The following is a 12654-nucleotide window of genomic DNA, read 5'->3' as shown; positions in this document are numbered from 1 at the left end:
TCTTTTCCTTTTTAATTTGATTCTATAGATTATTTTTCTAGTACAACGTTCAGGAGGGAGCTATGCTTGTAGTCGTTCGTGTTGTTATGGGATAAAAAAAATTTAAAAAAAAAAACAATTCAAAAAAAGGGAGAAAGGTGAAGAAATTATATTTAAGGGTAGTGCAAGGCAACTCTCCATATGATAAGAGAGGGGAGATTGGAAGGAGGACAAAGGAGTAATATCGCGGACCTTGTACTTCGTAATCACCTCGATATTTGGTTGATTTCTCGTCCCAACGTGTTTCGAAGCAAATTATTTTTAACCATTATTCTACTCCGATGTAACTTACGTCGTTTGTACTATAATGTATGTTAACTACTAAGTGGGATCTCACCTGTTAAATGTACAAAGGAAAGTAGTTTTCATATTCAATTACAAAAGTTCGTCTTCAAAATACCTCCAAAATGTCAATATCTCAATTTTACAAAAATGTCTAGGTAAATATAGATGGATATTTCTAGAAAATCATAAAAATCAAGAAATTGATAAAATATATATATACTAAATTAATAAGTAATCATTTAACTTTAAAATAAGATGGACGTTGGCGTTGATATTTTGTTTATATTTTTTTAGTATTTCAACTCTACACTTTTAATTTTTATTCATTTTAAGTCCCTATACTTTAAAAATGTCTGTTTTTATCTCTGTACTTCTAAAAAGACCATAGTCTATGTATATTTGCAAAATTTTAACACAAATTTTATACTTGATGGAAAGCATTTTGATACAAATTTATAATTACGTTTTAATTAACTTTGTGAATAAAACGTTATGCTAAAATTATGATCGAAATAAGTAAGATAGAAATGAAATTGAAGAGGCCGAACAAATCCCATTTCAAAAGTACAAAGACCAAAACTGAAAGTGCAAAAACCAAAATAGTAATTTAACTTTGATTTTTTACAGTACAATAGAAATGTCGATTCCCCATTTACGTTCTCATTTCAAAAGTACAAAGACCAAAACTAACCATAACCAAAATTGAAAGTGCAAAAACCAAAATAGTAATTGAACTTTGATTTTTTACTGTACAATAGAAATGTCGATTCCCCATTTACGTTCGGTGTCAAACTTACATGACTCAACTAGACAAATCCGCTAGGGTTGGTACCAAGACATGTTCCCCACACATATCTAATTTTGTTTCAAATTTATGAGATTAAATTCACATAAATCATGTCATCTTCTCACAATCAATATTTCTTAAATGTCCATTTCTTTAATTATTTATATTTTTAATTTTCTGTTTGAACTCTTTTTTTATTAGCAAATTACCTTTATTTAATGTTATTTTCTACTTTTACTTCCCTTATAAATTGATATTCGTTTAAGGCAAATATTTTCACTTATAATTTTATTACTAATTATTGATCAATTAATTAATGATTCTTTCACCAAAAAAAAAGGCAAACAGATTGATTAGTTTGGCTAACAAAATATTGGTAAACCAATTATTAAATAACTTAAACTACCATATGATTGAAAATAATAATAATGTTTTCATGATTTAAAATAAATAAATAATCTGATAATAATAGTACATTGCCTGCATCTTTTACTATTTCTTCTTACTCAAATCATACATTCCTCAATCTCAGGTTTATATAATACAAAGAAACAAGAAAAAACGGATCTTCCTTCTTCCACATGTTTTTCAAAAGATAATGCAGAGAAAAAAAAAACAACAATAAATAAACTAGTCTACAATTTTCAGCTCAAGGGTTATGAGGGAATGGTATGAACAATATGAAGAGGAAAATGACTATAATGACCAACTAACTTGTGCATTAAAATCACTCTATTCTTTGGGTGAGAGATCTCAAAAGATAGACAATCTTTCAGATTTCACTTTTTAGATAACTCAGAGTCGCGAGCTCCAAAAGATCTCGTGTTCCAACTCGCGGGGACATTTCGAAAAAAAAAAAACCTGCAGGATGACGGATTTTCAGGTCCTTCCAATTCAGAAGTAGAAATTTGGAGATATATCAGCAATCCTGCAGATAACAGAACTCATTATAAAAAATAAGACGACAAATTAAAATAAGATACATTCTCAAAGCCAGATTTTAAAAATTAAGAATCCAAATTTGTTTAGAAGAAAGGTTAAAAACATATTAAAGAAATTGTGAGAAAGCAATTATAATTTTGAAAAACAGAAAAGTAAAGCGAAATCGTTATCAAACGGCACCTACATATTTCAATCCCTCCGAGGGTTGCATCCCATATTGTTATACTCCTAAAATAGATAGGGTAGCTCAAACTTCCACACCCATTGCCTGCTGTTAAAGCTTAAATTCCAAAATGGTAATCAGACTATCTCAAGGGAGGAGTCAGCTTGATTCTTGAAAATATGACTTCATGAGAAAACTATCTTAAGCATCACTGGGGCTTCTTTTCCCACTACTGTAATTTCACATATCAGTGAAATGTTTAACCAAAAAATACTAAAATTTAAGATCATAACCGTTTTGTTTTTGGTTTTCTATTTTTGAAAATTGTGTTCCTTTGTTTTGCTATATAGTTTTTTCTAAAAAGGGCCAAATTTTGAAAGCCAAAAAAAGTAGTTTTCAAAAAAAATTAATTTGACTAAGAATTCAAAAATATTTTCAAAAAAGGTAAAAATTTACTAATGAAATTGCACAAAAACAAGCATAGTTTTTAAAAAGGTAAAACTAAAAACAAAAACAAAATAGTGATCGAATTGCAACCGTGGATTATTGCCAACTCATTCAAATGGGGAAACGGATAAAATTAGCCCACCACATCTAACTACCATGAACACGGATATATATTTTACCTGAATTCCACACCTGCAGGGGGGGCAAAGAGTCCTGAGCCTAGCAACTATGCTGACAAGACGATCTCTAGAGCGGAACCTCAAGGCTTCGGAACAGATACATTTAAAATTTTCACATCTTGATATGGCTTATCCGCCTTGTCCGTCTTCACTTTTTCAATTGTCTGTTAGATAAATGCAGAAGAATTAAACAATATTCTTAGTTCTCAGCTCTCAGCTCTCACCATGATCATGAACAAAGAGATGCAGGGCACAAACTCGAATAACATAAATGTAAACAAAAGCACGGACTGAGACCGCATCAATATTTCTACCATAATCTATCTTCAGTATATTTGTCGGTAGCCTCAACTTACCATCATAGATATTCATTTTTACTGAATTATCAACAAAAACGTTAATAACTTTCCCTGGTTTTCATTAGTTCATCTTTAGTAGACATAATATCAGAAGTTTTGCAATGTCATTCAAAATCATCTAACTAACATTTGCATATATATGTTCATAGATTTCGTTACTACGCAGTAAGTATAATAAATAGAACGAACAAACAAAAATCCCATGCACACTAAAAAGATAGGTCAATGAACGGTCATGACAACAAAACCATACCTGTACAACATCCATGCCTTTAATAACTCTTCCAAACACTGTATGCTTGTTGTCCAACCAAGGAGTGGCTACTGTTGTGATAAAAAACTGAGACCCATTTGTATTTGGGCCTGCATTAGCCATTGAAACAGTGAAAGGCCGGTCATGCCGTAAACTGCAAAGAAACAAGATGCCCAAACCATATGATTAACAAGCAAGCTTTAAGCAGTAGCTCCAAAACTAAAAAACCATAAAATTACGTAGTGAGAGGTCCCAACTTCCAAGTTAGATATTAGCATTTTTCCTTATCCAACAAAAAAATAAAAAGGCACTAGAGATAATAGCTTTTCTACAATTTGTTAGTTCATCTAAACTTCTATAGACTATAGATTGGATTAAAAATCAGTCCGTTTTGTTGGGTTATAAAGGGAGAATTAATTATGTTGGTGGTTTTTGCGGGGATAGGAGAAAAGGGAGCCAGGAGTTAATAAAGATGATGATGCTTTATGCAAGAAGAATATACTCCATTATAAGGATTGGAAAGCACTGCTACTGCCAGAAAACCCATGCCCAAATGCATCATTGGTATCAGAACCACCACTAGGAACTGCACTAAACCATTTAAAGTAACTCAGGACGGATAAAAATAACCACCTATCAATATAGTTACCTCTTGTGAAACTCATCTTCAAACTCTCTTCCCCAAATAGACTGTCCACCAGTTCCATCTCCTAAAGGATCTCCTGTCTGTACCATGAAGCCCTTGATGACCCGATGAAAGATGAGATTATCATAATAACCATTCCGGCAGTGCGTTGTAAAGTTTTCCACTGTTTTTGGACACTCCTCAGGATACAATCTCATATGGATGTCTCCCATCGTGGTATGCAATATCTGAGGAAGCATGAATCAGACAAATCAGTTTTCTTTATAGTCGAGAGACTAGATACATATATGTATATATATAAATGAATTACTTAAAATGTGTTCGAAAATGACACTTGATATTAACATGAACATAGTTGGATACCATGTGTAGTGTCGTTGTGTACCTAAAGGCAAAATCTTTCCAACAGATAAAGAAAAATCTACAAAAATACTATATACAACAATGGGCTTAACGATAACATAGTAAAGAAGGAATGACAGGTTAGGATCCCAAATACAAGAACCTAACTAGATAACTATATTGCAATCTCAAATAGAAACTACAGTATCGGTAGCCTTTCGAGAGGGCTATCTCTCTCCCAAAGAACTCTCTCAATTTCCTCCCACTAACTATTTCCCAAGATGCCTTCCTTCCCTCCCTACTACTTCTATTTATAACCAACTTACCCCTAACTAATTACCATATTGCCCCTTCCCTAACATACTAGCAATACTCCCTATCAGTGTTTTCAAGGTGCAAGGCGCACCTCAAGGCGACAAGCCCTTTGATCGGCTTGAGGCGAGAGGCGATACAAAGGCGACGCCTGAGTGAAGCGAGGCGCACCAAAATAGTGTCATAGTAAATGTCAACAAGATATATAAAACAACCAAATTCAATAAGTTTAGTCGAAGACAGAAGCAGCAATAGCGATGGTCGGAGATGGGAGCAAGCGATAGCCAGAGATTGAGGGTGGTGAAGGTGAATGTGGAGAGGCAAAGAGAATGGTTAGGGTTTGTGGACGAGGTATTTTGCGAGGGAGAAAGGTTCTTTAAAAAAAACACACTAAAAATTTAAACAAAAAAAATATAAGGCAGATCGCCTCGCTTCAATGAGGTGATCGCCTGGCCTCTGGCGAGAGGCGCACCGAGGCGAGCGCCTGATTTAAGGGGCTCGCCTGGGCACCTTGCAAGGCGCACCTGGGCAAAATCGCCTCACCTCTCGCCTGAGGCGAGCGCCCAGGTGCGCCTCAATAACACTGCTCTGTATATATCCCTATTAGGACTCTCACATGACACAAGACCTTGTTCTAACAATACTTTTGAACAGGGTTTCATTGCGACAAGAAAACTTCCGTGTAGAGGGATAAGAAAAAGTACACTTACCACATTATCAGGAAGAGACGTTGTAACTGACTTGCCAATATCTGATACTGCCAACAGTTCATCAGCTGGAGGCTTTTCATTAAATACATCTCTTCCCTTTGTTGCATCTTCTGGTTCCTCAGGCTCTCTTCGACTTCATAAAATAAAATAAAATAAAATAAATTCATATCAAAATAAGAAAGGGAAAAAAATATATTTTGTGCAAGAACACTCGTGACTATGAAAGAAATGAATATGAAGAGGGCATTTCTCATTAAAATAACATGAAATGCTGTGTTATTCATTCAAACCTCTCCAAGGTCAAGTTATATATCAGCGCAATTTTTTTCCCTTTTATTTCTTTTAAATAAGGAACGTATAACAACATTAAAGAAAGAAACATCTATAAAAGGTCAAAGGGAAAATGAGACGTCCTCCCCAACCAACAGCAGATGAAGAATACATGCACATGATTGGTGTTAATCAAAAACCAAGTAAAAGCTCTTAGCTAGGAACTTCAATGCTAACTAGCTCCTAACTAGTGTTCTTGTCAACTCGCTCTGTAAAATTCCTTCCTCAAGGTCAACTAGTGTTCTTGTCAACTCTTGGTTTTCCATAGAACACATCTTCAAATAACTTTCTACCATCATCAAATTTTAAGACCTGCATCACGACTTTCATTCTTAATTTGGCAAATCAAGAATATGTTTGTTTTACAATAAAAATATACCTTGCCTTGACCTACTACTCCTTAGCCGTAGACATAGTTTAGATGGCCCATTCTCTACAGTCTACACCTCAAGCTTTATTACAATTGAGTTTCTGATTCCTCAATTGATCTACCTCAACATAATTTGTACCCAACTAGCACACTGCTAGAGTGACTTAATTAGGCCTAACATTAGGCGAGGTATCAACAGTGCACACATCGCTTGCACACTTTCAAAACAATGCTCATCAATACAAACATAAGTGTCAAACCGAGTATAGCTCAAATGGTTAAGACACCTATCTCTGACCAAAAGGTCATGAGTTCAAACCCACATCCCCACGTGTTGTATCAAAAGAAAAAAAAAATACAAACATAAGTGAGAGGAGGTTTGGAGTGCTAACACACTTCAATGCCTCCTCATGAACTTTTGTATCCAGCTTTTATGACATTTGTCTTCCCTTGATTACCAATAATTTGAGGTAAACTTAACGTTTCTTTTTGTTTTGTCCTCCTTTGAGTCTTGGCCTTTTTTTTGTGCAGCTTAGCTTTTGCTCAGTGTTTTTTATTTTAAAGAAATGGTTTCTTAAACCAAAAAAATAAAAGGACAAAACTTCACGGTGTGACAAAAATTAAAATAAAAAAGAGTAGAGTGAACCTTCGATATGATGAGATAACCATAGATATTAACAAGCTAAAAATACTTGTAAAAGGCATTTTTGCATGCCGCCTGCACAGCAATATGTCCTAGGAAAAATACCTCTTACCTGAAAAGATATATCCGATGTTTCTTGAAAGCACAACATAACAGAGTGGGATCTGTCAACGGCTCCTTGCTCTCGTTAGCATTTGCAGCAGCAGAGGGGATTTTTCGAACCTTTTTACTGCTTCTGTCACCTTGGTACAAAGCAATTCTCAAGAACCTGTCATTGTTCTCCACCTTCCCTAGGATCCGAGCAACTTTGTTTGTGTGCAAGTTTACTACCTAATATATGTGCGTCCACACAAGTATACAGTAACCTTTTAGAAGAGGAAGAAAGAGTAGTATTTTTTTTAGGAAATTTAAAATTGATATATATCCATATGTCCCTTATTATCAAAAGAATTTGTATTTTGGCCCAGCTGTAATATTTAAATATTTCTTCTGGATGCAGAATTGAGGAAGATAACTGATGGTTACAGAATTGCGGAGATCACTTTACCCAACATTAGTATCTTACTTTTATTCCAAGAAGAGTCGCATAGATGAGAAAATTAGAGCTCTCATCAAAAACAGCATTTGGTTGTGGAGCACTTTCTGTCTTCTCAATTTCCTTCTCAACAGCCATTCTCCTCCCAAAATCAATTGCTTCCAATCGGTATAAAGGTGCATCACTTCGTTGTAGATCTTGGGCAACCTAATTAATGAAGGATTAAAAAGATCAGAAATGTCCAACATCAAGGGTATTACAAAAATTTCACCATAATTTAATATTACCTCTAGAGATTCATCATAAACTCGTCTTAGTTTACCCGTCCGATACCAAAATACACGTATTCTCCGATCAGGTGATGTAACAGAAAACTGTTTACCATCTGGGCTGACCTGAAGTAGTACAGTGAAAGAGTGATTCCCGCCGTGCACGCATCCACAATTGCTACTTTATTATTATGTAGGAGAATTTATATACAAACTAACACCAATATTTTACCTCAATAGCAGAAACAGTTGTTTTGCATTTCACAATTTCAAAGAGGTTGGTATCACTTTTCAATTTAAAGTTGACACTGCAAAAGCCAGATAAAACACTATCACATATACATGGAATTCAGAAAGACAGATACCAAACATGAAAAATCTAGCAATGATCCAACAACTGTTAAATATCCTCCCCACCACTGGATTTCCATTCAAGAAATTATTTTAGTGCATTTACTACGTATCTGTCTAGGTTGGGTGTAAAATGAAGAGCAGGATGAGCAGCTTGATCTTCACAGCATAATTTAGTTAGAATTGCAATATTAAAACCTAACTCAATTAAAAGTTGATGTATACACATTATTTCACATACAAACTATGCATGACTTTATTATTATTATTATTTTTTTTAATAAGAAACAAAAACCTGTATGACTTTATTATATTTCAATTCAACAATTGAGAGCATGAGACCATATCCTGCTTCTTACTCTTCCATGAAACCAAATAACCTCCGGCTCCAACCAAAACACAACTTCATTAAATTAATCTTCTATCTTCCCAAAATTTTGCCCAGTCAGCATTTGAAAAGAACTGAATCTTTGTATGACCTGCAATTTGTTTTCTTCCCTTTGTTTTCAATATTCCTTTTTCCTTCTCATGATCTTTATATAAATTCTTGTGTCCAAGTGTAGCTCGGAAATTACATAAAATTTGTTCTAATGGAGCCCAATGACCCATCGTAAGTGAAGACATGTATAAAGTATTGATTCACCTTGCTTACTGAATAAGTTATGTTTGACCACGTCATTGTAAACTCAATTTTCCGACACATCTCTTATATCTCTCGGGTTTTCAAACAATTGTAACTCTCACATCTAACTGGAGGCTGCACAGCTTGCAAATAACATAGAATTTATTCCACTGCAACCCAGTGACCCACCATAAAAATTGAAGACATGTATTGATTCACCATGCTTAATTAATAAGTTATTTCTTTTTCAAGCCTTTTTTTTAATCTTCAATCAGCTTATTTTAATGAATTCTTGAGTTCTCTTCTTACCATGGAGGCGGGCTTTTCTATGACTATTAGATGATCGCATTTATGTGTCATGTATAACAAAAGTGAAATGTGTATTGAGTTAGCCTGCTGCTCTCCTAAGATGGCGGAAGATGGCCTCATTGGATGGTCATCTGGTTGGTGGTTTAAAGACAATGCTAGGTTTCTCTGGTCTAATGCAATGCAATGCAAGCCAAGCGATCCTTTGGTCCTTTGGAAAGAAAGGAACTCCATAACATTTTAAGATACATATAATTTTATTTTTTTTTATCTATGGTCGTGTACCACAGCCTCAAATTAGAGTGTTCTTCACAAGTCTTTTCACAAGTCTTTTTGGCATAGGATTCTCTCATCCCAATGGCCGAAGATTGTTGTTCTAGTTTATTTTAATCAATAACATATAATTAAAATTAAAACCATGTAGAAAAACATACTCGTTTTCTGGAAACTGGAGTGTGTCAGGGGTCCAGTATTCAATAATTCCCTTGGCATCTGCAGATATAACTGCATCAAATACATGATTGTACTTCATAACCTTCACTGGCCCCAAGTGTACCTGGAAGCAAAATAAGACAAATTAGTAGTTGAGATCAGGCACACCATAAGGTGACTCATATGTGTAACTGTACTAAAAAGCGTTACAATCCTGCTCCCCACCCCCTCCCTAATTGAACATTATTTACTTCAGCTTTCTATGATGATTAAAGATGCCATCAAACCTCTCTAGAGGCAATAGGTTCATTTGAACCAGATCGTGCATCATATATGTGCACGAATGATGAGTTTCGATCACTGATAGCAAGCCTGGCTTTGACGTCCCCTTGTTTATAGACCCACTCAGCAGCACCAGGAACAAAAGGAAGCCGTATCATGACCATCATATCATAATTAACTACATCATATATCTTTACAGAATGATCACTTGATATTGTACAACAAAGCAGACCATCAATGCTAACCTGCAAAACTGAAACAAATTATGAAACTGATAATGGTAGAATATCATAACTCAAAGAAAATAAATTTTGAAGCATGTAAACAGAAAGCAAGAAAATTACTCACAGCTAAGCCTTCAATTGGACCAAGGTGGGATCTGAAGTGCTTGGCAAACTCAATACCAATAGGCTTTTTCTTCCAAAACTTCAAGTGCCCTATGTGGGGTGGGCAGGGAGAGAAAGAGACGAAATAATCAGAAAGATCGTTAAATTAGTACATTGGCATGGTTCAGTGGTTACAATTTATTTTTCTTAACATCGGATTAAGGAGAGAAGAGTAGGAAAAGATGACTTTTAACGAATAATTATCCAACACGCATTTTTTACAGTTAAGAAAACAACTTCTAAACAATAATCCTTCTGTCTAAGCATATCAAGATTGCCATCAGCCAATGATAGTCCCAACGAACATCAAACATACACGAGCGTGTGCCAGAGTGACAAGTATCCAAAATCCAGAATGCAAATTAGCCATGTTGGAAGATAACATTATTAGAATTTTACCATCAACACTCCCAGTTATAAAAAAGTCTGCAGAAGACACAGCGACATGAGTAACCACATCCCGGTGCATGTAACTCTTCTCATACCTGTCAAAGGAAAAACAACAATGGATGAGGAATTAACTATAACTTCAGAAACCCACAAACCCATATTAAATTCTCCTCCGGATTCAGCTGATCGAATCAGCTCAATACCTAAACTTCCCATTTCATTAAAGTACACCCTATAATCACTAGAACAGTTCAAGACGGGTAATCTCGGAGAAACCTAGAGAGAGAGAGAGAGAGAGTGAGAGAGGGAGAGAGAAATACATGTTGGCAGAGGGGATGGTGTCTAGATAGGCCTGCTCAAACTGTAGGGGGCGTTTGGGTCGCGCGCGAGGGGCCGGACCGGGGCCGATGGCTGCCTCCTCGTCGGGCTGTGGCTTTGCTGCTGCGGAATCGACATTGCCAGTGCCATTGCCATTGCCATTCAGAGGATCTTCCATCTTCGTGTATTCCTAGGGTTCTTCGAGCTGGCTGTTGTGTGAAGCTGCAACTACAGTCTACGAGCCCACGACGGGTTGGCATTCACTTACGGACCAAAAGTTTGAAATTAGTCAATACCAATACTCTCCAATTTTTTTTTCTTTTAGGGTTTTTTTTAGCAAATGACGTGGGCAGGTTCATTGAGATAAAATTCACTACCTATAAGTATATATATCAATTACTATATTTGAATCTTTTTTCATTAACAGTGTTTTAATATTGGTTTCAAATAAATAAAAATTCTATAGATCTAGTGGGTTAAAAGTTGAATTCAACCAACAAAAACTTATTATTATTTTTTTCCTCATTATACAAATTATATATATTTTTTATTTGATTCAATAATTCTTTAGGTATTATTTGTTCTACCACGTCCTTTAAAAACAATTTTTTAAGCTTTTCTAGTGTACATTTTCATATAAATAATTTCTATCAATGTAAACAATATAATAAATAAAGGTTGTGGATGTTGTGATATGATACATTGAATAAGTGACCCAATTAAGTGGAACCAATCGAATCGATATATTTTATGATTAACTTGAGTTTGCTATTTAGGGATAACAATACAACCGGAGTTTTTAAGCACTTAATTACATAAATGTCTAAAAATTATAATATTACATATTTGTCAAAACTAAAAATCAGATTATGATGGCTCATGTGAAAACCATCGAGCTACATATATTCATATATTTTTAGTAAATAAATAAAATTCTAAACCAAAATACCAAATCCTCTATAAATAATTTTTGAACTAAAACCCGAAACCATGTCCCCTAAACCTCAAACCTTAAATTTGAAAAAAATAATATATTCCATCAAAGAAGAACTGTCGAAATATTTGCATTAAATTATCATCTATTCTTATTAGTAAAAAATACGTTTTAAAATATAATAATAAATGTAATAAAATGACATTTATTAAGGATAATTTATGAACAAAGAGCTTATTTAAATCTCAATAATCTAGATTTGTAAATATTTTTAAAAAATAGACATTTCGTAAAATTAATATGACCTACTATAAACAATTAGATTGGATCTAAAAAGTACTTTACCCCAACCCACGAACACCCATAACCTAGCCTCATGTTGTTCATGAACGATCAAATTGATCGATGATAAAACTTATATGACATAAAAGTTGGTGAATTGGTATGGATTTAAAAGATAAAAAATGTCATCAAGATAAGAAAACTCGAAATTTAATTTCCACAAATATCTTAGAGATTTGAATGATGAAACGTAAATTTTATTATTTCATAGAACTTTTATCATTCCATGCCAATTTTAAATAGGTTAAAAAACACTTTTGGTCCCTATACTTTTGTTAAAGTAACAATTTAGTCATTTTAACTTTAGTTTGTAACAATTTAATTCATGTACTTTCAAATTGGTAACAATTTAGTCTTTAAACTTTAATATTAACAATTTAGTCATTGTAATTTAGAGTTGGTTACGATTTAGTCATTATCGTGAATCTTTTTTGTTAAGTTTCTTATATATATAGATTGATAAACTAAAGAAGGACCAAATATGTTTATAAATTAGAAAGATTATATTGTTATATGATAAAATTGAACGCTTAATTTTAATAAATTGTGTTACGATAGGGACTAAGTTGTTACAAATTTTAAAATACAGAAAGTAAATCATTACAAGCTAAAATTTAGAGACTACATTTGTTACTTTAATGAAAGGACAGAGACTAAACCGTTACAAACTAAAGTTTTGG

General features: G+C 34.0%; 1 protein-coding gene across 2 annotated transcripts; it reads right to left on the bottom strand.

The window, feature by feature from the left end:
• Positions 1-1571: 1571 nt before the first annotated feature.
• Positions 1572-10973, bottom strand: CYP71 (cyclophilin71). Of its 2 annotated transcripts, XM_022286788.2 has the most exons (15): positions 10701-10973; positions 10390-10475; positions 9953-10041; positions 9610-9849; positions 9325-9446; positions 7844-7919; positions 7630-7737; positions 7373-7549; positions 6920-7137; positions 5465-5597; positions 4104-4327; positions 3455-3608; positions 2843-3006; positions 2238-2448; positions 1572-2039 (listed from the first exon to the last, which is right to left on the bottom strand). In XM_022286788.2, the coding sequence occupies exons 1-13, from the start codon at positions 10874-10876 to the stop codon at positions 2923-2925; spliced, it is 1887 nt and encodes a 628-aa protein (XP_022142480.1). In that variant the 5' UTR covers positions 10877-10973; the 3' UTR covers positions 1572-2039; positions 2238-2448; positions 2843-2922. The 2 variants fall into 2 exon arrangements, with proteins under 2 accessions (XP_022142480.1, XP_022142479.1); XM_022286787.2 differs by lacking the exon at positions 2238-2448.
• Between the last annotated feature and the right edge of the window lie 1681 nt (positions 10974-12654).

This window comes from Momordica charantia (genome assembly GCF_013281855.1).
Source record: "Momordica charantia cultivar OHB3-1 chromosome 3 unlocalized genomic scaffold, Mcharantia_2.0 BLBB01000003.1, whole genome shotgun sequence".
In the NCBI taxonomy this organism is placed as follows: Eukaryota; Viridiplantae; Streptophyta; class Magnoliopsida; order Cucurbitales; family Cucurbitaceae; genus Momordica; species Momordica charantia.
The sequence above is the reverse complement of the archived record's forward strand: the minus strand, read 5'-3'. Positions and strand labels throughout refer to the sequence as shown.

Coding starts and splice junctions, on each gene's coding strand:
- CYP71 (XM_022286788.2), bottom strand. CDS start 10,876: ATGGAAGATCCTCTGAATGGCAATGGCAATGGCACTGGCAATGTCGAT. Junction 9,850..9,952: donor GTCCAATTGAAGGCTTAGCT/GTGAGTAATTTT, acceptor TCAGTTTTGCAG/GTTAGCATTGATGGTCTGCT. Junction 3,609..4,103: donor GAAGATGAGTTTCACAAGAG/GTAACTATATTG, acceptor GTTTCTTTGCAG/TTTACGGCATGACCGGCCTT.